Consider the following 27,889-nt stretch of genomic DNA (forward strand, 5'->3'; position numbering starts at 1 on the left):
CAGAAAAGACAGAGCCTGGAATTAGCAGATCTCTGTAATAACGTTGAGAAAAATGGACCAGATCGTCAGAGACCATTACCCACACTTGATGTTTAAAAGAGCAGGTTATGTAAAGGAAATTGCCTGTAATTATCAAAAAATGTGCGGGGTTAAAATATAGCCAAAAATTCTTTGGAGGAGAAATTATTAATTACAATCCATTTGTTACTCGAGATGCATGTCGGATTGCCATCGCAAATTGATGTGGTTTGTGCAACAGCATATGTTAAAGGTCCCAAAGGGATCCAGATGGAGTCTGTGGTCTGAAAGCTGTATAAACTAGTTATACCTCCAGTTAAATGGCCCTTTGATTGTTGAAATCAGAGATGGAAACTGAGCATTCTCCGGCCTGAAGCAATCGTGAGGAGCTTGAGATTTGGTATGCCACCAAAAACGCTCACGGATTTCTACGGATGTACCACGCAGGGCATTCGAACTGGCTGCATCCCTGTCTGGTATGTGAGGGTGGTTACTACTGCACAGGATCGGAGTAAGCTGCAGAAAGTTGTAAAATTAGCCAGCTCCGTCATGAGCCCGAGCCACCGTAGTATCCAGGACATCTCCAAGGAGCAGTGCCTCAGAAAGGCGGCGTCCAACATTAAGGACCCCCATCACCCAGGACATGCCCTCTCCTCATTGCTACCATCAGGGAGGAGGTACAGGAGCCTGAAGACACACACTCAACGATTCAGGAACAGTTTCTTCCCTCTGCCATCTGATTTCTAAATGGACATCGAACCCATCAACGCTACCTCACTCCTTTTGTTTATTTCCTATTTCGTTTGCACTACTTATTTAAATTAACTATTTAATATATATACTTAATGTAACTCACAGTTTTCTTCTTCTCTTGTATTGTATTGTACTGCTGCTACAAAGTTAACAAGTTTCACGACATATGCCAGTGATATTAAACCTGATTCCGGTTCTGATCATGTGTCTTCCTCTATCTAGTTAGCAGGGTTTGCTGGGTAAAGGTCCATAATTAATCAGATTGTACCTTTCCAGCTCTATACAGCTCCAGATGTTCAGCTGGAAAACAACACAGGATGCACAGGAAGCTGAGCTTTGAAGGGGTGCATTCAGTGTATTTTTCAAACTTGCCTCCTTTGCGTGAGTGTGTTTGTTCCCCCCCCCACCACAAAAATGAAAATCCTGCTTTCCACCAGCCTGCTGTGGAGGTTCCAATGCGCCGGGTTGAAGGAGCCTGCAGAGGCTTGTAGATTCAGCCAACTTGATCGCAGGCAGAACCCTCGCCACCGATGAGGACGTCTTCAAGCGGAGGTGCCTGAAGAAGGTGGCATCCATCCGTGTGGACCCTCACCATCTGGGACATGCCCTCTTCCTGTTGCCACCACTGGGGCAGAGGCAGCGGAGTCTAAAGACCCACACTCAGCGATTCAGAAACATCTCAGTGACGACTGGGGGGAATCTTCTGCTGTTGTAAGCAGTCGTCACAAGCCCTTCTATATCCTCCTGGAGATATAAAAACGAGGATTCTCTACCCTTCTAGCAATGCAGCTCTCCCCCAGTGCCCTCCCCCTCTCACAGTACACTGCTCCTTCAATATTTCCTCCCACCTTCAACACAGCCACACTCCCTGAACAATTCCACTCTGAGGAAGCACTGTCAGTGATTCAGAAACAACTCATTCCCCTCTGCCGTCAGATTTCTGAGCAGTCAGTGAACCCTTTCTCACAAACCCCTTATTCTTCTCTTCTTGAACTAATTATTCAGAGTATAGAACATAGAACACTACAGCAGAGTAAAGGCCCTTCAGCCCACAATGCCGTGATGACCCACTAACCTACTCTAAGATCATTCCTTCCCACATAGCCTTCAGTTTTCTCTCATCTATGCGCCTACCCAAGAGTTTCTGAAATGTCCCTAAGGCCTTCAACACCACCCTTGGCAGGGAGCTGCACGCACCCACTACTCTCTCTATAAAACACTTACCTCTGACATATCCTCTACACTTTCCTCCAATGACCTTAAAATTATGCCCCCTCGAATTACCCGTGTCCACCCCGGAAAGAAAACCTGGCTATCCACTCGATCTATGCCTTGTTCCCCTCGATCAGGTCACCTCTCATCCTCTCGTGCTCTAAAGCAAAAAAGCCCTGACTTGCTCAAGCTCTCTAATCCAGGCATCGTCCTGGCAAATTTATCTTTGTGATTTCCAATAATTTTGTGTCTTTATACCGTACTACTCCTGCAAAACAGCAATTGTCATCTCACTTAAATCTGTGACGGTAATTCTGACTCCGGTTCTGATTTTGGTGGGTGTCGTAGCAGCAACCTTGCACTCAATATCAGAGGAAACGACCCAAGGACTGATGTGGGCTTCAGAAGGGGACACACACACCCTTCAGTCCTGACGAAGGGTCTCAGCCCGAAACATCGACTGCTCACTCTTTTCCATGGATGCGGCCTGGCCTGCCGAGTTCCTCCAGCATTTTGTGTGTGTTGCTTGGAAAACACATCAGTCCTCACGGAGGGATCAGGAGAGGAAAGAGTGAGCAATTTCAAACTCCTGAGTGTCAATATCTCTGAGGAGCTAAACTGGACCCAACATATTGATGCAGCTACAGAGAAGGCACAACGATGGCTATATTTCCTTAGGAGTTTAAGAAGCCGCTGCTACTGTGTGGTAACCGGAATCTCCGGAGCTGAAGGCCCCGAAATCCTCAGCCTTGCGTGTTTCAGCGGCCGGGGAGAGGTCAAAGGCGCTCGGGAGGCTGTATCGGAGAAGCTGGTCAGAAGCTCGAAGTTTTCGGACGGATGGACTCAGTGTCGGCTGGGGTCGGCTGCTTCCAAGGTATCGGCAAGTTGACGGTGCCTGGAGGTTTATGGCAGGGAGTTTCTCCCTTTTGCCGCCTGCTATCGGGGACTCGGGAGTCGATCAACTCGGGACTTTGAGACTTTTTTTTTACCGTGCCCATGGTCTGTTCTTCATCAAATTATAGTATTGCTTTGCACTGCTGTAACTATATGTTATAATTATGTGGTTCTGTCAGTGTTAGTCTTTGGTTTGCCCTGTTTTCTGTGATATCACTCCAGAGAAACATTGTATCATTTCTTAATGCATGTATGCATTTCTAAATAACAATAAAAGAGGACTGAGTGTTCTCATAATCTAAAAAAAAGATTTGGTATGTCACCAAAAACACCCAGAAGTTTCTACAGGTCTACCATGGAGAGCATTCTGGCTGGCTGCATCACCGTCTGGAATGGGTGGGGGTTGGGTGGTTACTGCGCAGGATCGAAGCCGCAGAGAGTTGTTAACTTAGCTCCATCATGGGCACGAGCCTCCGTAGTCTCCAGGACATCTTCAAGGAGCGACGCCTCAAAAAGGCGGCATCCATCATTAAGGACCCCCATTACCCAGGTCATGCCTTGTTCATGATTGCTACCATCAAGAAGGAAGTATAGGGGTCTGAAGACACACACTCAACAATTCAGGAACAGCTTCTTCCCCTCTGCCATCCGATTTCTGAATGGACATTGAACCCATGAACACTACCTCACTACTTTTTTATTTCTATTTTTGTCCACTTAGTTAATGTAACTGTTTAGTACATACACTTACTGTAATTTTTGTTTTCTTCTCTCTATTATTATGTACTGCATTGTTCTGCTCACGCAAAGACAACAAACTTCATGACGTACGCTGGTGACGTTAAGCCCCATTCGGATTCTGATCCTAACGTGCGTCTAAGTCAATGCTAGCATCTTCCAACCACTGATTTAGTCACTGCAGTGGACTGGAGTTGCATGTGGCAACGCCAAGCACTCCCTGGCCTTCGGGCTGGCACTGTTGCCCAGTGAGCTCGGTTAAACCTGGCGTCTGCAGGGTAGTTTCATTCAGTGAACGGTAGAAATCAGGTTCTGGAGAGTAGATAATTAGAGACATACAGCACAGGGAGTAGACCCTTTGGCCTACTGAGTCTGTGCCAACCATTAAGTGCCAATTTACACTAATCCTACACTGCTCCCGGTGCATTCTCCCTTTTTACAACCTACTCCCCTCCCTCACTAGATTCTGCCACTAACCCACACACTGAAGGCACTTACAGCATCCAAGGTAGCTGGATGTCTTTAAAATGCGGAAAGACACTGACATAATCAAACACCAACAAATAACACCCCATCTAAACCTTTAGCATTAAGGGTGGTGCCAATCAATATTAGGGAAGTTGAAGTCACCCCGACAACAACCCTATTTTTGCACCTTTCCAAAATCTACCTCGCAATCTGTTCTTCAGTGTCTCTGTTGCTACCGAAGGCGAGGGAGGTCCCTATAGAATTCTTCCAATGGAGTAAATGCTCCCTTCCTGTTTCTGACTACCACCCCATGGACTCAGGGACACACATAATGCAATCCAGGTTCAATTCCCGCCGCTGCCTGTAAGGAGTTTGTACATTTTCCCTGTGGCCGTGTGGGTTTCCTCCCACAGTCCAAAGACGTACCGGTTGGTAGGTTAATTAGTCATTGTAAATTTTCCCATAGTTAGGCTAGGATTCAAGCAGGAGGATTGCTGGGTGACACAGCTCAAAGGGCTGGAATAGCCTATTCCACACTGTATTGCAATAAATAAATAATACAAAATTAGACAGAGAGCAGGCAAACTCCACACAGACAGCACTGGAGGTCAGAGTTAAAACCAACTCCCTGGAGCTGCTCTGCTAGTTATAGGTTGTGCCACCCTTAATATTGTTTATTCTTAAACGTATTTTATTTAGCTTCATTTTTTTTTAACATGAAAATTGGTTAATGTGAAAAAAAAACAAGACTTTACTTTTCCTTTAAAAGCGTCTGCTAGGGTCTTCATGGGCGGCAGTCGGTGAACGGAGGGGTGGGGCCTCACCAAATGTCGGAGCTGTTCTGTGAGAGCCACGGGCTGCCTGGACCAAGGTTCTGGAATAGTTCCTCAGTTACACTGAAATGCTGAGGGTTGAGTTCCCAGCAGATGACAGTGCTAGAGGCGACAGTAAACGTAAAGGGCAATGGAAGTGAAGGGTCCAGGAATGAGCTCGGTCGGCTGGTTAAGTGGTGTCACAGCAACAACGTTTCCCTCAAGTTCGGTAAGACCAAAGCATTAATTGTGGATTCCAACCCCCGTTGAGGGGTCAGCAGTGGAAAGAATAAGCAGTTTCAACATCATAATCAGGCTTAATATTACCAGTATATGTCATGTAATTTGTTATCTTTGCAGCAGCAGTACAGTGCAATACATGACAAATGTAGAAAACAAAAGAATTACTATAAGTATATATACAGTAAATATAATGTTGGCATCCGTCAGTCTTGCGAGACCATGGAACTGCGCCTGGAAAGTCTTCACTCTCCAGGGCACAGGCCTGGGCAAGGTTGAATGGAAGACCGGCAGTTGCCCAGGCTGGAAGTCTCCCCTCTCCACGACACCAATGTTGTGTACAAGGGAGGGGCAAGGGCCGATCCAGCTTGGCGCCAGTGTCGTCGCAGGAGTTGCCTGAACGAGGTTGAAGGCAACGTCGGACTGCCTGAGGGACTCCAGCTCCGGATTTGTCCTCAGGGTTTACTCCCGAAGCCTTTCCCATCAGTGGGTATGGCCGCAAGGCAGCAGAGGTTTGAGATCAGAGTTTTCCCTCCCTTAGATGGACTGCCTTCCCAGGCTGACGAGCTCCATCTGCCCGACTGAGTATATACACCCTGCCTATAAAAAGTATCGAGCTTTTCTTCAGCTGCCGCTGTCTCCGAGCCCACTTCTTTGACAAGGAGTCCACGTCCCGCGCTGATGACCCCTTCTCCCATGTTCACCCCTCCTCCTCTCTTTAGACACTCCACCCTGGCTCTCTGGCTGCTCTGGATTTTTTCATTTCTAACCCCCCCCCCCCCGCTACAAAACTGGGCATCTTCTTCCTTCTTTTCCAGTCCTGATGAAGGATCTCAGCCCGAAATGTCGACTGTTCACTCTTTTCCATAGATGCTGCCTGGCCTGCTGAGTTCCTCCAGCATTTTGTGTGTGTTGCGCTTACTCATCTATAGACAATTGGAGCAAGAATTTCCCCGGTGTCGTTTTAATAAGAAGGTAGATTGTATCCAAATAAACTGTTCTTGTCATAACTGGGGGCACTGGTAGCGGACCCAAATGCAAGACACAGACACTGAAGTACTAGGAACTGGACTGGACTTAGGGACGGGACAGGACATAGACTAGCTGGGACAGAAACACAGACTTGGGCTCGGACCTTGGCTAGGAAAGCGGGACCAGGACGAGGAACTGGGAACGAGGAGCCTGGGCTTGGAGTCTGAGCCAGCGACTGGATAAGGACTAAACAAGGCTTGGGTTCTTCGAGGCTTGGCTACAGGACTAGGCGAGGCTTGGGTTCTTCGACGAGGGAATTCCAGCACAGGGTTGGGCAAGGCACATGGACAGGATGAGAACCCGAAGCCTTAACTTGATCTTGGGAGAACAGGAACACAGAACACGGAGCCCAGAGCCAGGACTCCTCCTTGGGAGCAGGACGTAGGGCCAGGACTCGTACACAGCACACAGAGCCAGGATCCCCTCCTTGGGAACAGGACCAAGGGCTGGGGCTCTTTCTATACACAGAACACTGAACACGAAGAGACAAATAAAGCAGAATGCAGACTTCACGGACCGGACCATGACAGTTCACCTCTTGCCTCTGTCCTCAGTGTTGGTACTACTGTGTATCTGTGTCCTTTATCTGGATTTACCTCATTTTTTTTAATGTTACCGTTTCTCAAGATCTTCTAAATCTTATTTATCTCTCTTGCTGCGCCATTATGTTTCTAAACATAGCAAACTTGTTCAGAAAGGAAATCTATCAATTCGGTGCTCAACTTCTTAAAAACAATCTCTCTGTCTCTCCAACAGTGAGGCACCCCCTCGGTACCATCCCTCTGACAGTGTGACACTCCCTCGGTACTGTCCCTCTGACAGTGTGACGCTCCCTCGGTACCGTCCCTCTGACAGTGAGGCACTCCCTCAGTACTGTCCCTCTGACAGTGAGACACTCCCTCGGTACTGTCCCTCCGACAGTGCGACACTCCCTCAGTACTGTCCCTCTGACAGTGAGACACTCCCTCAGTACCGTCCCTCTGACAATGTGACACTCCCTCGGTACTGTCCCTCCGACGGTGAGGCACTCCCTCAGTATCGTCCCTCTGACAGTGCGACACTCCCTCGGTACTGTCCCTCTGACAGTGAGACACTCCCTCAGTACTGTCCCTCCGACAGTGAGACACTCCCTCGGTACTGTCCCTTTAAGTTCTTGTTTTGAATTCAGCTTATTGTGCCCAATCCCGCATAAACTCTCTTAATGTCCCATGCCTCAGTATACTTGCCCCAGGGTCTCCCATCGAATTCCGTCTGAATCTGGGTGGGAAGGGAAAGGGAGAGGGGGAGGGAGAAAGAGAGGGAACGGAAGTGAGTGAGGGAGAGGGAGAGGGGGAGGGAGAGGGAGAGAATGTAATGGTTGTAGTTGATGACCTGTTATTAGATTTGAAGTATTAATACTGTTTCTCTCCCTCACTTCAAGTGCTGGCTTCAATTAGAACAAACTCATCAGTCCTATCTCATCTCCTCTTATCTCTCTGCATGCACTCTGCAATTCCTTTCTGAATGCTTTGCTAATTACCCACATCAAAGGGGAATACACAGTAGCCAATTAACCTCTGCAACGTTAACTCGGACAACTTGAAGTGACCCCCACGGTTATGGGAGAGTGTACACGCTCCATTCAGGCAGTGCTGAAGGTCAGTACTGATCGTCAGTTCTTGCAGTTACAAACCTGCCTACTTTGACAGCTCTCTCCGGTATTCCCTGCTTTTATTTCAGGTTTCTGATTACTGCAGGTTTTTGTTTTTTTTTTCAACTTGTTAAAAGAAACATTCGCTTTTGTTTCTGCATTGCTGATGACCAGAGATTTGCTCCATCTGGGTACCGATCTTCTTTGCCGCAGAAACAGATTCAATAACTCCAGAGAGAAAAGCCTTCATTACTTTCAACTGTCCTTTTGGAATATTTTTCCAATCTCTCTTTGCTGCATCCGCTGAACACAGGCAATATTTGTGTGTTCCTCAGCTCCGCGCACATGCTTTCATTTGTCTTTATTCAGTTATATAATGAGGATTCATTCAGGGAAAGCGACCAGACGCAGAGAGGAAGTGAAAGTGGCCACAGCCAAATTCAAATGCTTAGTCACTGACACATCGTGGATTCAGTAACTACTTTCAGCTAATTTTCCTAATTATGCAATGACGGTGAACCTCCGCTCAGTGGCCACTTTATTAGGTACACCTGTACACCTGCTCGTTAATGCAAATATCTAATCAGCCAATCACGTGGCAGCAACTCAATGCATAAAAGCATGCGGACACAGTCAAGAGGTTCAGTTGTTGCTCAGAATGAGGAAGAAATGTGATCGAAGTGACTTTAACCGGACGGGATGGTTTGGGTATCTCAGAAACTGCTGAAACACTAGAGTTTACAGGGAGTGGTGTGAAAAACAAAAAAAAAACAGTGAGCGGGATTTCTGAGGGTGGAAACACCCTGTTTATGAGAGAGGTCAGAGGAGAACAGCCAAACCGGTTCAAGTTGACTGGAAAGCAACACTAACTCACATAACCACACGTTACAACAGTGGTGAGCAGAAGAGCATCTCTGAATGCACAACACATTGACCCTTGAAGTGGACGGGCTACAGCAGCAGACGACCATGAACACTCACCCAGAGGCAGGAGGTCCTTAATGAAATGGCCACTGAGTGTACAGATAGAATAAAACTGTTCAAATTTGAAGACAGAATATAATATTAATGGTGAGACTCCTGGCAGTGTGGAGGATCAGCGAGATGCTGGGGTTCACGCCCAAAGGACACTCAAAGCTGCTGCGCAGGTTGACAGTGTTGTTAAGAAGTCATTTGGTGTGACGGCCTTCATCAACTGTGGGATTGAGTTCAAGAGACGTGAAATAATGTTAAAGCTATATAAGACCTTGGTCAGACCCTTCTTGGAGTGCTGTGTTCAGTTCTGGTCACCTCACTACAGGAAGGATGTGGATACTATAGAGAGAGCGCAGAGGAGATTTACAAGGATGTTGCCTGGATTGGGGAGCATGCCTTATGAGAATAGATTCAGTTAACTTGGCCTTTTCTCCTTGGAGTCATGGAGGATGAGAGGTGACCTAATAGAGGTGTATAAGATGACGAGAAGCATTGATCATGTGGATAGCCAGAGGCTTTTCCCCAGGGCTGAAATGGCTAACACGAGGGGGCATAGTTTTAAGGTGCTTGAAAGTAGCTACAGAGGTGATGTAGAGATAGGTGTCGTACACAGAGAGTGGTGGGTGCGTGGAATGCACTGCCAGTGACAGTGGTGGAAGTGGATACAGTAGGGTCTTTAAAGAGAGTCTCAGATAGGTACATGGAGCTTAAAAAAATAGGGGGCTATGCAGTAGGGAAATTTTAGGCAGTTTCTAGAGTAGGTTACATGGTCAGCACAACATTGTGGGCCGAAGGGCTATAGATGTCTCTGTTCTATGTTCTATTCAGCCAAGCTAGTCCATTCTACTGCTCTTTGCTTCATAACAACGTCTTGCTAACATGCCTCATTTCACCCTATCACCCCATTTTCATGGAGACACAAGAACCTTCAGATGCTGGAAGCTGAAGAGAAAAAAAAATGAGTTGCTGGAGGAACTAAGCATCTGTGTGGAGAGAATTGGGTAAACGAAGTTTCAGGTCAGGCATACAGATGGACGAAACTGAAGGGCCTTGATCCAAAATATTGACTGTCCACGTCCTCCTACTGATGCTGCCTGGTTCTTCCAGCAGCTCATTTTTTCATCCCTGTTTCATATTCTTCTTCCCCACCCCAAGCTTCCTCTTCAATGTATCTCTGTCCTGCAGTGCAACCACACTCACGAGAAGCTCTCCCCAATCACTGTGACGATCTTAAAAAAGCACATCTCCAATCAGCTCTTTGACAGAAAGGAACTCTTGCCTGTTTGCCTAAACCACTCAAAAGCCTCTACAGATGTACTGTAGGGAGCATTCTGACAGGCTGCATCACTGCCTGGTATGGGGAGGGAGGGCTAATGCACAGGATCGAAAGGAGCTGCAGAAAGTTGTAAAATGAATCAACTCCATCATGGGTACTTGTCTCCACAGTATCCAAGCTACCTTCAAGGAGCGGTGCCTCAGGAAGGCAGCGTCCATTATTAAGGACCCTCATCACCTCATGACCCTCCTCTCATTGTTAGTGTCAGGTAGGAGGTACAGGAGCCTGAAGGCACACGCTCAGCGATTCAGGAACAGCTTCTTCCCCTCTGCCACCCGATTCCTAAATGGACATTGAACCCATGGACACTACCTCACCTGTTTTAAAAGTTATTTCTGTTTTTGCACTACTATGTTTAATTCAGCTATTTAAAATACATACAGACATTTACCGTAATACTCTTTTTTCTATATTTATCATGTATTGCATTGTACGGCTGCCACTAAGTTAACAAATTTGACAACATATGCTGGTGATATTAAACCTGATTCTGATTATAAACTGAAGTAATTCCTGTAAACCCAATTTTCACTTTCTAATTTGCTTCTAGGGCTCTTTGTAAAATAGAAACTAGAGCTGACTGTGGTATTAATCTTTGTCTTGTTTTGAAAAACACCCATTTAACCATGGAGATTGAAATAAAAGGCTACAAAGAAATCACTTTTCAGGCCATTACTGTACTTAGAGCCTCTCTCTCTGCTCAACCACAAAGAAAATTTAGTTTTAATTTTCAGCTTGAAGTGGTATATCCACTTTTATCTGAGTAGCTAATGGTTACAGTGGTGCCCTAGACTCATGCAGTGGCGGAGCATTACAGAACCAAAACAGGCCCTTCCGCTCATGCCGGCCTGGTTCTCTGCCCGTTCCCATACACCTGCACCTGGACAATAGCCCTCCGTCCCTTTCTGATCAATATATCTCCGACACTTCTCTTAACTGTTCCAGTCAAACCTGCACCTGCCAGTTCTGCCGGCAGCTTGTTCCACACTAGCACCATGCAGTGAGTGATGCAGCTCGCCCTCAGATTCCTCTTAAATACTCCTAGCTCTAGTTTCTCCCAACCTCAGGGGGAGGATCCTGTATGCATTCACCCTGTTTGTACCCTTCATAAGTTTGTGTTCCTCTTTACGAACTCCCCTCATTCTCATGCGCTCCAGGGAATCAAGTCCAAACCTATTCAACCTCTTCCTGTAACTCAGGACTCGTACCAGCGACATCCCTGTCAATATTCTCTGCACTCTTTCAGGCTTATTGATAAAACATTTCCCTCCCCCTCCTCTCTTCTTCAATTTCCCACTCTGGCCTCTTACTTTTTCTCATCTGCTTATCATCTCCCCCGATGCCCGTCCTCCTTCCCGTTCTCCTATGGCCCACTCTCCTCTCCTCTCAGATTCTATCCTCTCCAGCCTCTTACCTTTCTCACCCACCTGGGTTCACCTATCACATTCTAGCTCTCCTCCTTCCCCTCTCTCACCTTTTTATTCTGGTATCTTCTCCCCTTCCTTTCCAGCCCTGAAGAGGGGTCTCAGCCCGAAACGTTGACTGTTTGTTCGTTTCCACAGATGCTGCCTGACCTGCTGAGTTCCTCCTGCATTTTGTGTACGTTGCTCTGGATTTCCAGCTTCGGTCGAATTTCTTGTGTTTTTGTTGTGTTGTAGGGAGGTGACCAGAACTAAATTTGGCCTTACCAACATCTTCTACGGCTACAATATAACATCCCGACTCTTGTACTCAATGGCCTGATTTATGAAGTTCAATCTGCCAAAAGCTCTCTTTCCAACCGTATCTACCTGTGATGCCGCTTTCAAGGAATTGTTCCCAGGTCCCTTTGTTCTCCCATTCACCCTAATTGCCTTATCTCCTTGCCTGCCCATCACCTCCCTCTGGTGCTCCTCCCCCCGTTTTCTTTCTTCCATGGCCTTCTGTTCCCTTCATTCCTCCCCCACCAGGTTTCACCTGTCACCTGGTGTTTCCCTCTCCCCTCCCCCACCTTTTAAAGCTACTCCTCAGCTTTTTTTCTCCAGTTCTGACGAAAGGCTTCGGCCTGAAACGCCGACCGTACTTTTCTCCGTAGATGCTGCCTGGCCTGCTGAGTTCCTCCAGCATTTTTTGTGTGTGTTGCTTGGATTTCCAGCATCTGCAGAGTTTCTTGGTTTGTTTGTGACCTTATAGCCCTGTCCTTCACTTTGTGTGTCATACCTTGGCTTTTCTTCCCAAAGTGCAACACCTCACTCTTGCCTGCATTAAAGTCCTGTCCTGTACAATTTAAGCTTTCTTACTCATTCCTCGAGTGCAAGCACATTACACACTCACAGAGGCCACCTTGTTATTCAGCAATAATGATCAATAATTTCCTCAGCAGGGTGAGCAGTTTCGCGTTCCTGGGTGTCAGCATCTCTGAAGATTTATCCTGGGACCGACCTATTGATGCAAGTTCACAGAAGCCACAGCGGCGGCTGTATTCCATTAGGAGTTTGAAGAGATATGGTCGTCACCAAAGATTCCAGCAAGTCTCCACGTACGTTCGGTGAAAGGGCATTCTAAGTGGTTGCACCACTGTCTGGTAATGGAGGGGCCACCGCACAGGATCGGAAAGGCTGCAGAAAGTTGCAAAAGCCGTCAGCTCCATCCTGGGCACTAGCCACCCCAGCATCGGGATCTTCAAAAGGCAATGCCTCAGGAAGGGGACATCCGTAATTAAGGACCCCCATCACCCAGGAAATGCTCACTTCTCATTGCTGCCGTCAGGAAGGAGATACCAGGAACCTGAAGACACACAATCAATGTTTGGAACAGCTTCTTCCCCTCAGCCGTCAGATTGCTGAATGAACAATGAGAACAGCCTTACTATTTTCTTTGCTCTCTTTCACACGACTTGTTTGTGTATATATATAGTATATTTCCGTTTGCAACTTATAGTTTTTTTATGTATTGCACTGTTTCTCTGCTGCAAAACAAGACATTTCATGACATATGCCAGTGATATGAAACCTTATTCCTATTCCTACCTAATCAACAGCATCCGCCCTGCTCTGCTGGGGGAGAAGCTGACAGCGATGCAGGTGGATGCTTTCCTGGTATCATGGATTCTTGATTACCTGACTGGCAGACCACAGTACGTGTGCTTGCAACACTGTGTGTCTGACAGAGTGATCAGCAGCACTGGGGCTCCACAGGGGACAGTCTTGTCTCCCTTTCTCTTCACCATTTACACCTCGAACTTCAACTACTGCACAGATTCTTGTCATCTTCAGAAGTTTTCGGATGACTCTGCCATAGTTGGATGCATCAGCAAGGGAGATGAGGCTGAGTACAGGGCTATGGTAGGAAACCTTGTCACATGGTGTGAGCAGAATTATCTGCAGCTTAATGTGAAAAAGACTAGGGAGCTGGTGGTAGACCTGAGGAGGGCTAAGGCACCGGTGACCCCTGTTTCCATCCAGGGGCTCAGTGTGGACATGGTGGAGGATTACAAATACCTGGGGATACAAATTGACAATAAACTGGACTGGTCAAAGAACACTGAGGCTGTCTACAAGAAGGGTCAGAGCCGTCTCTATTTCCTGAGGAGACGGAGGTCCTTTAACATCTGCCGGATGATGCTGAGGATGTTCTACGGGTCTGTGGTGGCCAGTGCGATCATGTTTGCTGTTGTGTGCTGGGGCAGCAGGCTGAGGGTAGCAGACACCAACAGAATCAACAAACTCATTCGTAAGGCCAGTGATGTTGTGGGGATGGAACTGGACTCTCTGACGGTGGTGTCTGAAAAGAGGATGCTGTCCAAGTTGCATGCCATCTTGGACAATGTCTCCCATCCACTACATAACGTACTGGATGGGCACAGGAGTACATTCAGCCAGAGACTCATTCCACCGAGATGCAGCACAGAGCGTCATAGGAAGTCATTCCTGCCTGTGGCCATCAAACTTTACAACTCCTCCCTTGGAGGGTCAGACACCCTGAGCCAATAGGCTGGTCCTGGACTTATTTCATAATTTACTGGCATAATTTACATATTACTATTTAATTATTTATGGTTTATTACTATTTAATTATTTATGGTGCAACTGTAACAAAAACCAAATTCCCTCGGGATCAATAAAGTATGACTATGACCATGACTACGAAGAGACTTGCACATAACTGTTTAAAATAAATCAGAACCACAAAGCTTGGTCTGTCACTGCACAAAACAGTCCAGGAACTGATGTAGAGGCAATAGGGTAAACACAATCCGTCAAATGGTGCCAGAATCTCACAAGAGAAAGGGCAGCTTCCTGACGGATCTGGAGTATAAACTACAGGACAGGGCGCAGGCAGCAAGAAAATAAAGTATGGAGGAGATTTAATGATCCCTTGCCTGTCCTTCTGTCCGATAGAAGGGGTATTAGTTTAAGGCGATTGGAGGAGATGATGTGTGCAGGAGATGTCAGAGGTATTTTTTTTACACCGAGATTGGTGGGTGTGCAAACCGCTCTATATTGGGGGTGCTAGAGGCAGATACATTGGAGACCTTTAAGAACCTCTTGGATGGCACATGGATGATAGGAAAAAATGGGCTGCAAGGGCTTCGAGGTCTTTGTCATTCATCCTATGGGATTTTGTTTTGCGGATGTCTGTGAAGAGTACAATGTTAGGCTGTGTGCTGTATACATTCTCTGACATTAAGATGAACCTCTGAGTGAGGGCTATGTGGAAGGGAAGCATTAGTTTGATCTTAAAGTAGGTCCGAAGGTTGGCACACCCTCCTGGGTTGAAGGCCGGTACTTCACTGCAATGTTCTATGCTGGACAAGCAATCCTTGCACACCAGGCTGCATTTCAATGATGAGGCAAGTGAAGTTGAGTGAAGAGCCTGATTCTTGAGGGGTAATACCTGTTATTAAGCTATTAGTTTCCTGAATCTGGTGATGTGAGAACAAGTTACGGTCTTGAACCAAAGCTGGTAACTTCACTCAACTTCACTTGCCCCGTCACTGAAGTGTTCCCACAGCCAATGGTCTCACTTTCAAGGACTCTTCATCTCATGTCCTCAATATGTATTGCTTATCTATCTACCTGACCCGGCTGGTGGCGTAGTGGCATCAGCGTCGGACTACGGGACGAGAGGTCCGGAGTTCGAATCCAGCCGGCTCCCCTGCACGCTTTCCATCCGTGCTGGGTTACGAGCTGGTGATCTCTTTGGAAACTCACCCGGCAGAAGGAAATGGCAAACCACTGCTGTAACTTGCCTCGTACGCGGTTCCCCACTATGTCAGAGAGGCGTGGAGGGAAATCGTCCGCTAACCGGAGAAACTCCAGATGCAACGTACCTTTCCTTTCCATCTAGCTATCTATTTATTTATCTATCTATCTATCTATCCATTTATGTATTATGTATTTATTATTTTTTTCTTTTTGTACTTGCACAGTTTTTTTGCCTTTTGCACACTGGCAACACCCAAGTTGGTGTGATCTTTCATTGATTATACGTAGTTAAGTTAAATTAAGTAGTGCAAAAATAGAAATAATTTTTTAAAAAGTGAGGTGGTGTTCAAGGGCTCAATGTCCATTCAGAAATTGGATGGCAGAAGGGAAGAAATTGTTGAGTGTGTGCCTTCAGGCCTCTGTACCCCCCCCCCCCGATGTTAACAATGGGAAGGGGGCATGTCCTGGGTGATGGCGGTCCTTAATGATGGATGTCCCCTTCCTGAAGCATCGCTCCTTGAAGATGTCTTGGATACTATGGAGGCCAGTACCCATGATGGAGCTGACTAATTTTACAACTTCCTGCAACTTACTTTGACCCTGTGCAGTAACCCCCCCCCCCCACATACCAGAGCGAATGCTCACCACAGTACATCTGTAGAAGGTTTTGAATGTTTTAGATAACAAATCTAATTTTCTCAGACTTTTAATGAAATATAGCTGATGCCTTGCCTTTTTTATAGCTGCATCGATATTTTGCATGTTTGAAGACTTGCCCTGGGCCTAACATATTGATACAATTACGAAAAGGGCATGCCAGCATTCATATTTCATTAGGAGTTTGAGGCAATTTCTGTTACAAATATACCCTGGAGAGAATTCTAACAGGCTGCATTACCGTCTGGTTTGGAGGGGCCACTGCACAGGATCGGAAAAGGTTGCAGAGGCTTGTAACCTCAGCCAGCTCCCATCATGGGCACGAACCTTCACTCCATCGCAGGCATCTTCAAAATTCAATGCTTCAGAAATGGACCCCAACCAACCAGGATGTGCCCTTTTCTCACTACTACCTTCAGAGAGGAGATACAGGAGCATCTCACCCTAACCATGGACTTTTTACTCTCCTCCCATCCGGTAGGCGCTACAGGAGCCTCCGCTCCCGCACCAGCAGGCACTGAAAGAGCTTCTTCCCTGAGGCTGTGACCCTGCTGAACCTCTCATCACAGCGCTAAGCAGTATTGCACCCATATTGTATTGTCTCAGTACTTTTATATTTGTGTGCTGTAGCACTTCCTTTTTATTCGCACTTATTTTGTAAATAATACTATTCTTTGCAACAGGGTTGTTGTCAAGGGTGACTTCAACCTCCCTAATATTGATTGGCACCCCCTTAGAGTTTAACCAGGCAGTGGTGTAGTGGCATCCACATGGACTCCGAAACAAATGGTTCCAGGTTCGAATCCAGCCAGCTCCTTGCATGCTTTCCATCCGTGCTGGGTTCAGCATTGAGCTAACAACTTGGCATTGTAAAAATTTGACAAAAATCCCAAGTTGCAGAGAAAGGTTGAACGGATTGGGTCTTTATTGTTTGGAGGGTTGAGGGGGGACTTGATAGAGGTATTTAAAATTATGAGGGGGATAGATAGAGTTGACGTGGATAGGCTTTTTCCATTGAGAGTGGGAGAGATTCAAACAAGAGGACATGAGTTGAGAGTTAAAGGGCAGAGGTTTGGGGGTAACATGAGGGGGAACTTCTTTACTCAGAGAGTGATAGCTGTGTGGAACAAGCTTCCAGCAGAAGTGGTTGAGGCAGGTTCGATGTTGTCGTTTAAAGTTAAATTGGATAGATATATGGACCGGGGGGGGGAATGGAGGGTTATGGGCTGAGTGCAGGTCGGTGGGACTAGGATAGGGTAAAAGTTCGGCACGGACTAGAAGGTCTGTAATTGTTATATGGTTATATGCTAAGGAAAAGCCTGATGTGCCACAAGGAGCGGAAAGGAAAAGCACACTCTTAAAGTGTAATATGTTAGGTGTGTCCCCATGATCATGTAGGCGATAACTGTATTCAATTTCACTTGCCCCATCACTGCACTGTTCCCACAACCAATTGACTCACTTTCAACGACTCTTCACCTCATGTTCTTGATATGTATTGCTTAGTTATCTATTGTGTGGGCACGTGGCCAAGTGGTTAAGGCATTGGACTAGCGACCTGAAGGTCGTGAGTTCGAGCCCCAGCCAAGGCAGCATGATGTGTCCTTGAGCAAGGCACTTAACCACACATTGCTCTGCGACGACACTGGTGCCAAGCTGTATCGGCCCTAATGCCCTTCCCTTGGACAACATTGGTGACGTGGAGAAGGGAGACTTGCAGCATGGGCAACTGCTGGTCTTCCATACAACCTTGCCCAGGCCTGCACCCTGGAGAGTGAAGACTCCAGGTGCAGATCCATGATCTTGCAAGACTAACAGATGCCTTACAAGTTATCTATTATTTCTTTCCTTTTGTATTTGCAAAGTTTCTCATCTTCTTGGTTGAACACCCAAGTCAGGCAGTCTTTCATTGATTTTGTTCTGGTTAGTATGCTATGAATTCATTGTGTGTGGCAACGAGAAAATGAATCTCAGGGTTGTTTATGGTGACATATATGTACTTATTTATGTTGATCTTTGATGCTGCATCTTGGTTCTAGATCTCTCCCCCAAGCAGCACGCTCCACTTGAAGCAGTTCAATGTCAAGCTCACTGCCATCTCAAGGATAATTCGGAAGGGACGTTGCAGACCCACAGCGTTCACGTCCTATAAAAGAATATTAAAAAATGAAAGGAATCATCTCCCCAATTTGAAGCCATGTGGCGACGACATAGATGCCTTCTTGCAGTGAGACCCTGAGAGCTGGCCTCTCTGATGCTCAGCGTCAGAGAGGAACAAGATCTGGAGTGGGAACACCAAGCAGCCCAGCAGCACCATCAGAGGAGAAAAAGAGCCAACATTCCAGGCTGCAGACTCAGACTCATCTGTATCCCATTTCCACTCCGACCCGTCTGTCCGGGGGCTCCTACACTGTTTCAATGCAATGTTGAGGAGCAGGCCCATCATTGTCTGTCCATGGCAGGGGTTCCCAACCGTTTGCATGCTGTGGGTCAACATCATTAAACAAGGGGCCCGTGGAGACCAGGTTAGGAACCCCTGGCCTATGGACATCACAGGCTTTGGGATGTAATATCGAATTCAATGAATTCAGGTGATTTGTTTTCTCTGACTTCTTAGGACTGGCTGCAGGTTATTTTTCTGTAATATGTACTTATTTATTTGTTGCTTGATTGAGATACATCAAAGGGTAGGCTTTTCCAGCTCCCTGAGCCACACTGCCCAGTAATCCCCCAATTTCATCATAGCCTAATCACGGGATAATTTACAATGGCCAATTAACCTAAAAACCTGTACATCTTTGATCTGTCCGTTGCCTGACCTGTCTTTCAGCATTCACTTTCATCTCTCTGCGACAGCTTTGACCTTTATTTCACAGCTTTTACCCTTTATGATCTCTCTCACTCTCTCTCTACCAACCTGTGAGCTTCATAATTAGCATATCACCATGGCAATACTGGTCTCATCCTATCAGAGATACTCCTTTTATCCTATCTGTTCCTTCCCCACCCTCTCCAAACCTGAAAACTAATCTGTTTTCTCATTTCTTTTCAGCTCTGATAAAAGCTCTCCTACCCAAAATATTACCTTTCTGTTTCTCCCTCCTCTTTCTCCAAGAGGACTGCAACCTTGTCGTAGGGTTTGGAGTCTTACGTGCCTCAATGACCCAGAGACCCAGTTGGCAGGAGTCACGGGCCTTGTGCTTTGGCTCTTGGTAGGGTCACACATACCCAACAGGTCAAAGGGTAGAGGCCAGGCTAAGAGTGGACTAGGTTCAGGGTCTAACAACCCTGACTGGTCAAAAAACAATGAAACAGCAATCAGAGATGAAGGACCTTCATTGATACCTTAAACGCCATGGTGGAATGGGCAGTGAATAAGTTCTCCCTTGTGGAGGAAAAAATTTTGATAGACAAAGGGTTAATATTGGCTTTTTGAGTGTGGAAAATAGCTTGCAGCTTAGTCTGTTATAGATATGGCTGAGTCTTTTAGCAGAGACAGTTCGTAGAATAAATACATGCAGTAGCTTATCTTGAAAGAATTAGCCTCAAGGATATGGGACAAACTCTTTGTTAAACGTATATGGGACTGATTTTTTAAAACTTTGCCTCTTGCTATGAGTGTAGCTTATCACAAGAGAACTGCATATGAACCTAGCTTACCTTTAGTAATTCACAAGGCAATCAAGGTAATTCACGAGGGAATAGAACAGACTTTGCTTTTGCAATCGATTTGTACGTGTATGAAAGGAGCTGTGCTCTCTGTATTATTTGGAGTTCGAAACCCACCGTTAGCGGTTCCACTCCCCATGATATCGTGAGTAAAGCTCTCTTCATTTCGAAGTCTGAAATGCCCAAATGGAGTACTTGAGTAATTTCTCTAACACCCTCCACAGGTGTTTCCTGACCTGCTGAGAGTTTCCGGCATTTTTCTTTTGTTTTAATTTCAAATTTCCAGCACTTGTTGAGTCAATTCGAAATTTTAGATTCTCCCACTGTAGGGATTTTGCAGAATGCTTCACTCACTGAAGGATGCCACAATAAACATGCACAACTGCAGAAGGCTTGTGTAACAGTAGCCCATTTAATGGTTCCGATGTAACAGAATCTGCATAAGTCACCACAAATACCACACAGTATCGAAAGATATTAACTAGTGATCGTTTCGAAAGAGATTGACAGACCATCGATATTCAGCGATTGAAAGACACGGACAACAGCAGCATTGCTCATACACGAGCAGAGAATGGGTTTAGCAGCCTTGTCGGAATCAGGTCACATTTAACAACCAACAGGTTAACACATGCTAAGGACACATGTCAAAATCCAGAGTTCACGTACATGAGGGAAGAAGCGAACATATCATTCAGTGAGCGTTTACCAGTAACGTTTGTAAACTGACGGCTGCTTCACCATAATGAGGCAAATCTCCATTCTACAGCTCAAAGAGTGGCAACTCTTTGAGGTCTGTCCATCTCTTTAAATTGCCCCTGGAGTCTCAATGGTCACAGAACCACCAAGGAGAGTTATCAGAGGGAAGTTAATAAAAAAAGTGTTTCTTTGAAAACTACTGCTGGTGAATTATTAAAGATAGGAGACGAGGGGTAGGTGGGGGTTATTTAAAAAATAGGGTGGGGTGGGGATTATGGCACAAAAAAAAGGATATTTGGCCCATTGTGTCCATACTAGTGAAAACAATGGTAGAATAAGTACTCAGGAGGAGAAATAAACCCTTCCTGTGGATGTCTAGAGTTATAACCTTCCACTGTATGTATCTATAGATCTATTATGCAAGCAATTAAATCTCAAGGTAGTATAAGATAACATATGTACTTCAGTAATACATTTTGGTTGGGTTGAGTTGTTCTTCGATCTTGGCAATCCATTTGCAAACGTTTCGCCACCATCCGAGGAGACATCGTCAGTGTGCAGTTCATTCAGAGGACACACCACCAATGAATAGTACACTGATGAGGTCTCCTCGCATGGTGATGAAACGTTTGCAAATGGATTCCCAGGAATGGCGAACAACTCAACCCAACCGTCAACCAGCCAAGCTGCATATCTAGAGTTATTTCCAGTAACGCATTGTATTTTGACGGACGTACTGTCCTGGTAGCTGAATATTTATACATGGACAATACTTAATCCCTGGTGGAGGGACCATCTTCTTGCTGTTTATACCTCTTTATAATCCCGGGCCTAGGCTGGTCAGAGCTAGATGGACAATATCGTCCAACACTGGAGCCAGATTAACTGACTGCAAATGTCTCCGCTTTACCTACACCGGCCTTTAACGTCAAATTCATCTGAAAAACATATGCAAACGATTAGCGTTGACAATACCGAGATTAACAAGTAAAGTTCAAAGTTCAAAGTACATTACAACATAAAGGTCAGATAGAAACGAGGCCGTTACATCCCTTTGGGTGACCACCCTCATTCCGTGTTTAGTACTAGGTTGTTGTTTGAGAGGTGGCCATGGTCCCTGGGATGCCCTTAGAGTCAACATTATGGGTTTAGGCTGCAATGTTGTTTTCTAATGTCCTAAACAACTTGCCTTTAACAAAGAATTCTGCTTTTAAAAAAAACTATAACAGTTCCCCATTGAAAACACCAAAAGGTACTAACTGAAGAGATTTGGTGGATTTTACAGGTTTTTCTCCCTCTGGGCATCTAGCTGATTTGGCACAGGATGAACCCTTCAGTTTAAGCATTGAGTGAGGCAGGTTATGAAGAATCAATTGTCAACTGAAGTTTAAGGATCGATTGGGGGTGAGAAGATCGAGTCTCAAGTGAGGGATGGTTGGGAAATCGAGGAACCTTCAAGGCCGAGAGACTCGAGATTGATACAGGTTAATTGAGGCATCGTTCTGGGATTATCGGAGGACTAATTAAACATAGAATATAGAAAATTACAGCACAGAACAGGTTATTGGGCCTACGATGTTGTGCTGACCTTTTAACCTACTCTAAGAGCAATCTAATCCCTCATACATAACACTCTATGTTTTTATCATCTATGCGCCTATCTAAGAGTTTCATAAAAGCCCCTAATGTATCTGCCTCTACCATCACTCCTGCAAGGGCATTCAATGCACCCATCATCACTCCCTGTGTGAAAAACCTACCTCTGGCATCACCCCTCTACTTCCCTCCAATCACCTTAAAATTACGTCCTCTTGTGAGTTAATCAGAGAACTGAGGGCCAATCAGGGTCTCGGGTGTTAGTGTGATGCATGAGGACCACGTACACTCAGAACGACATAAAGCAGACAGCAAACCTCCTGGAGATTGCCAATAGTCTTCTGTTGAATTTGGGGCAGTGAGATTATTGACCTGGGCTCTGTGAGTTTGTGATGTCAGAAGCACAAACAGAAAGGGTTCATCCGAATATCATAAATATCAAAACGAACAAATTTACACCCTCACTCGACACATTACCACACATTGGCCAGAGAAAGCCTGGTGACCCCCTGCCCCCAAGCGCGTAGGTCCACACATGAACAGCTATGTACACTGGAATGGTACATGATTGTTGGCCAGTGCCTGCAGGGGTACTGGTTTTCCAATCCAACACTCCAAGCGTTTGCCTCATCCGCTGGGAACAGACAGTTGGGAAGCACGGGCAGACGAGTGCAGGTCTGGACGGGTGAGCGAGGCTTCCAGTCAGAGTGTTGGCCTTGGAGAAGCCTGAGTCTCGTTCGTCTGCGCTCGCCGTCGGTCACGCACCCCTGGAGGCACCCCAGCCACTCTGGAGACATAGTGAAGAGTGCAGAAGCTGGCCTCGGCTGTAGCTGGCCCAGTGAAGGGCGGGCAACGCCAAGGGGCGAAGGATTAGTCCTCCCTGGAGACGGTACCTTGGCTGCACCTCTGGAAAGGCCACTTGGTCGCCCCCCCGAACAGATCGATCCCGCTACCCTCCCAGGAGAGGACGTTGCCCACCGGATCGGACGAGCAGTTGGCGATGCTCTGGATCTCGGCCGCTGTTAGAATCCTGTCCCAGACGTTGAACTCCGCCAGCTCGCCGACAAAGGCTTGCGCCGCGTCGTATCTTCCCCCGGCCATATCCTGCACAAGCAAAGAACAGAGGGACCCAAGTCACAAGCTTAGCTACCCGATATAGAGAGAAACACACAAAATCAGAGGGGGATGAGACAGAGGAAAAAGTCCTCACCAGACGTACCAGGAAGTGAAGCTTCTTCTAAATGGACTCACATTCCTGTTTCTATCCCAGCTGGAGGAACCAAGAGGCAGCTGTTACTGGAGGATCTCAGCAGGTCGAACAGCGTCTGTGAGAGGGTAGGAATTCTCGATGCTTCATGTCGAAAGCCTGCAGGGTTTGACCTGAAACGTTGACAAGTCCTTCCCCTTCCACAGATGCTGCCTGACCAGCTAAGATCTTCCAGCAGATTGGTGAACCACCCAAGTGTAGTTTTCACAGCAGTAGGAAGCTCCCCAACCAGTTCCCCATCCAGTAATGCTTGGCCAACAGAGGGGTCATCTATAGAATCACTTCTCCATGGAACAAGGAATGGAGAGGGGATGGAGAAGACAGAGTATGATGGAAATGGAGAGGGAAGGGATGGTTGGATCACTTTCTTAGTACTGACCTGCTCCTGCCCAAGGACCAGAGTGCCTCCCGGCTTGATTGGGTGCCAAGGTGCCAGGTTATCTCCTGATCCCTGCCGCGTGCCGTCCTGGTAAGCCTCCCACTGGCCGTCCCTGGTCGTCCAGGTGATGCACACATGGTGCCACCGTCCGTCGTTAATCTTCAATGGCAGCCGCGCCACCTAGAAGCACCAATTCATCTCGATGTGAACTTTGCTTCGCCTGTCGTCAGTGCAGAAACCATGGAAACAACAGGATGCCAACACACACACCATTCCAGGCAACTGGAGTGGATGACCAAAGGCACCAGGGGATCTTGCCCCACACAGGGTTTTTCATATTTCCTTATAATATTGAAGGTGACCATTCAGCCCATTGAATCTGTGCTTGCACTCAGGCCATGCTCATCGGTTACAGTAGCTGACCCATGACTTTCCTACAGCCTAGCCACTCTCATAGAACAATTCAGCACAGAACAGGCCCTTCGGCCCACAATGCCTGTACTGAGCATGATGCCAAATTAAACTAAATCTTCACTGCCTGTACATGACAGCTGTCCCACAATTCCCTGCATACTCATGGGCCCCTCTAAAAGCCTCTTCAGTGCCTCTATCATATCTGCGTCCACTGCTTCCCCTGGCAGACCACCTACAGCTCTCCGTGCAGAAAAGCTCGCCCCCATACATCTCCTTTCTCACTCTCACTACAAAGCATGGACTCCCACGGACCCCTCCCATGGACAATGGTAGGTGTCCATGGCATGAAGAAGGTTGGGATCCCCTGGTTTAAAGCCATGCCCACTAGACTGACATTTCGAACATACAACGTAGATCATTACAACACAGTACAGGCCCTTCAGCCCACAATATGTGTCAACCTTCTAACCTTCTCTAAGATCAATCTAACCCTTCCCTCCTACATAGCCACCCATATGCCAACCTAAGAGTTTCTTAGGGGAGGGAGGGAATGTTGACTCAGACCATGAGAGGCCTGCGTCGAGCATTTTCATGCCTTATAAGGCGCAGATTGGAAGTCTGTGTGGGGCACTACTCCTTGCACGGACACTAGAGCAATGTGTGATTAATTGCCTTGCTCAAGGACACAATCACGCTGCCACAGCTGAGGCTCGAACTGGCGACCTTGAGGTAACTAGACAAACGTCTCAACCACTTGGCCACGTGCCCAACAGAATGACTCATTTTCTTAAATGACTCCAATGTATCTGCCTCTACCCAGGGCAGACAACTCTTAACTACCTACACTTATCAATGTTCGTTATTTACTTTTTTTACTTATTTATTGAGAGACAGCGCGGAATAGGCTCTTCCAGCCCTTTGAGTCACACCGCCCAACAATCCTCGATTTCACCCTAACCTAATCACGGGGCAATTTACATTGACCAATTAACCAACCGACCAGCAGGTCTTTGGACTGTGGGAGGAAACCGGAGCACCCCGGGGGTAAACCCATGCGGTCACGGGGAGAACGTACAAATCCCATTAAGGCAGCACCCAGAGTCAGCACTGAACCCAAACTGATGCGCACCTCTGCCTTCTGCCCCAGTGCCCCACCCTGCTTTCCAACCACCCAAAGAGTCCCTCTCAGAGGCGAGATGCAATGCCCTAGGCAGGGACATCCTGTCCAATTCTAGCCTCCCTGCTACAACTGGGAGGGCTTCTAGCATGAGTGATTCACTCAATCGCTCAAGAAATCAGAACTTACTTTATCGTTGATCAGCAGTTCAGCTGGCTTCTTCCCCCACTCGAGTAAGACAATCTCATTCACCTGTCCGGGCACGGCGTAGGAGAAAGGGGTTCCCATCCCCACACTGGCCTTAGACTTGAGCCACACACAGACGGTCAGAGAGTACAGTTCCGGAAGGCTCCTCTTCATTTGGGCAAACATATAGTTTGTCCGCACAGGCAGTGATATTTTGTAACTTTCCTGCAATTTATAAGCAGTGGTTTCTGTTGGGAAGAAGTAAAAATACTGATTTTAGATTTTATGATCATTCATCTCTGGCAAAAGTCGCAATTCTATCTACTACCCCTGATATAGTACTGAGGGAGTGTCACACTGTCAGAGGGACGGTACCGAGGGAGTGTCTCACTGTCGCGGGGGGGCAGTACCAAGGGAGTGTCTCACTGTCGGGGTGCGGAACCGAGGGAGCGTCTCACTGTCGGGGGGACAGTACCGAGGGAGCGTCTCACCGTCAGAGGGACGGTACCGAGGGAGCCCTGAGGGAGTGCCACACTGTCAGAGGGACGGTACTGGGGGAGTGCCACACTGGCAGAGGGACAGTACTGAGGGAGCGTCTCACTGTCAGAGGGACAGTACTGAGGGAGTGTCTCACTGTCAGAGGGACGGTACCGAGGGAGTGTCTCACTGTCGGAGGGACAGTACTGAGGGATTGTCTCACTGTCAGAGGGACAGTACCGAGGGAGCGTCACACTGTCAGAGGGACAGTACTGAGGGTGTGTCTCACTGTCGGAGGGACAGTACTGAGGGAGTGTCTCACTGTCGGAGGGACAGTACTGAGGGAGTGTCTCACTGTCGGGGGGACAGTACCGAGGGAGCGTCTCACTGTCAGAGGGACGGAACCGAGGGAGTGTCTCACTGTCGGAGGGACGGTACCGAGGGAGTGTCACAGTGTCGGAGGGACGGTACCGAGGGAGTGTCACAGTGTCGGAGGGACGGTACCGAGGGAGTGTCACACTGTCGGAGGGACGGTACCGAGGGAGTATCACACTGTCAGAGGGACGGTACCGAGGGAGTGTCACACTGTCGGAGGGACGGTACCGAGGGAGTGTCTCACTGTCGGAGGGACGGTACCGAGGGAGTGTCTCACTGTCGGAGGGACGGTACCGAGGGAGTGTCACACTGTCGGAGGGACGGTACCGAGGGAGTGTCTCACTGTCGGAGGGACGGTACCGAGGGAGTGTCTCACTGTCGGAGGGACGGTACCGAGGGAGTGTCACACTGTCGGAGGGACGGTACCGAGGGAGTGTCACACTGTCGGAGGGACGGTACCGAGGGAGTGTCACACTGTCAGAGGGACAGTACTGAGGGAGTGTCTCACTGTCAGAGGGACAGTACCGAGGGAGTGTCACAGTGTCGGAGGGACAGTACCGAGGGAGTGTCACACTGTCAGAGGGACAGTACCGAGGGAGTGTCACACTGTCAGAGGGATGGTACGGAGGGAGTGTCTCACTGTCGGAGGGACAGTACTGAGGGAGTGTCTCACTGTCAGAGGGACGGTACCGAGGGAGTGTCTCACTGTCGGAGGGACAGTACCGAGGGAGTGTCTCACTGTCGGAGGGACAGTACTGAGGGAGTGCCTCACTGTCAGAGGGACAGTACCGAGGGAGTGTCTCACTGTCGGAGGGACAGTACTGAGGGAGTGTCTCAGTGTCAGAGGGACAGTACCGAGGGAGTGTCTCACTGTCGGAGGGACAGTACTGAGGGAGTGCCTCACTGTCAGAGGGACAGTACCGAGGGAGTGTCTCACTGTCGGAGGGACAGTACTGAGGGAGTGTCTCAGTGTCAGAGGGACAGTACCGAGGGAGTGTCTCACTGTCAGAGGGACAGTACTGAGGGAGTGTCTCACTGTCAGAGGGACAGTACCGAGGGAGTGCTCAGCTGTCAGAAGTTTCACATCAATGAAACAACACACTGTAGAAGAAACAACACTTTGAATGAAGAATTCTCTTTTCATCTCTGCTTTGTAAAAAACCGCGTTGTTTGGAGCCTATGCCCCTGTGTTTACACCCCCAAACCTGAATCTCCAATGTCAAGCCCCATAGGTGGAGCGGAGTGATGACGCCGCTAAACAGCGACTCCTTTGCTCGCATCTTTGGAAACAGCTCAGTTTCCATCTTTAAAATCTCTATTTTTCCCTATCAGGGTTCTTTTGAAGACCCTGACCTGGAGTTACACGCTGACTCTGGTTCTTTGCGGGAATGGGACCCGTTCTCATGTTTTCATAACTGGCCGTTGTTCGGCACGTCGGGGCTCAGCCTAAGAATTCAGCTGGCCTTTGGAGGCCTAGGATCTCGGGGCTCTGGAGCTGGGCAGATCGAAGGTCGATGTCACAACAGGAATTCTGTGTGTCGTTGGGAGAGTCGGAAGATCTGCGGCTGTGTGTCCAGAGACTCGAGATCTTTGGGCACAGAGCTCGAAGACAGTGGCATAACAGACTTTTAACATCGTAAACCAGCAAGTTACGTCTCCCCTCTTCGCTGTGAAACGGAGACATCACTTTCTCCCTTATTAGGGAGAGAGAGAGAGAGCCTGTGGTATGTCAAATACCGGGTGAAATGCGAAGTCTTTG

The 27,889-nt window shown here is 47.5% G+C and overlaps 1 protein-coding gene across 1 annotated transcript in view; it reads right to left on the reverse strand.

Moving 5' to 3' along the window:
• Window positions 1-18,612: 18,612 nt before the first annotated feature.
• The window catches only part of LOC134354071 (neuronal pentraxin-2-like), a 64,008-nt gene continuing 54,731 nt past the window's right edge, over window positions 18,613-27,889 (reverse strand). Inside the window, exons 3-5 of the mRNA XM_063062810.1 lie at window positions 25,282-25,526; window positions 23,562-23,741; window positions 18,613-23,019 (exon numbers count right to left, since the gene is read on the reverse strand). Coding sequence (XP_062918880.1) covers window positions 22,786-23,019; window positions 23,562-23,741; window positions 25,282-25,526 — 659 coding nt within the window. The 3' untranslated portion in view covers window positions 18,613-22,785. The remainder of the gene's footprint in view (window positions 23,020-23,561; window positions 23,742-25,281; window positions 25,527-27,889) is intronic.

This window comes from Mobula hypostoma, chromosome 11 (genome assembly GCF_963921235.1).
Source record: "Mobula hypostoma chromosome 11, sMobHyp1.1, whole genome shotgun sequence".
In the NCBI taxonomy this organism is placed as follows: domain Eukaryota; kingdom Metazoa; phylum Chordata; class Chondrichthyes; order Myliobatiformes; family Myliobatidae; genus Mobula; species Mobula hypostoma.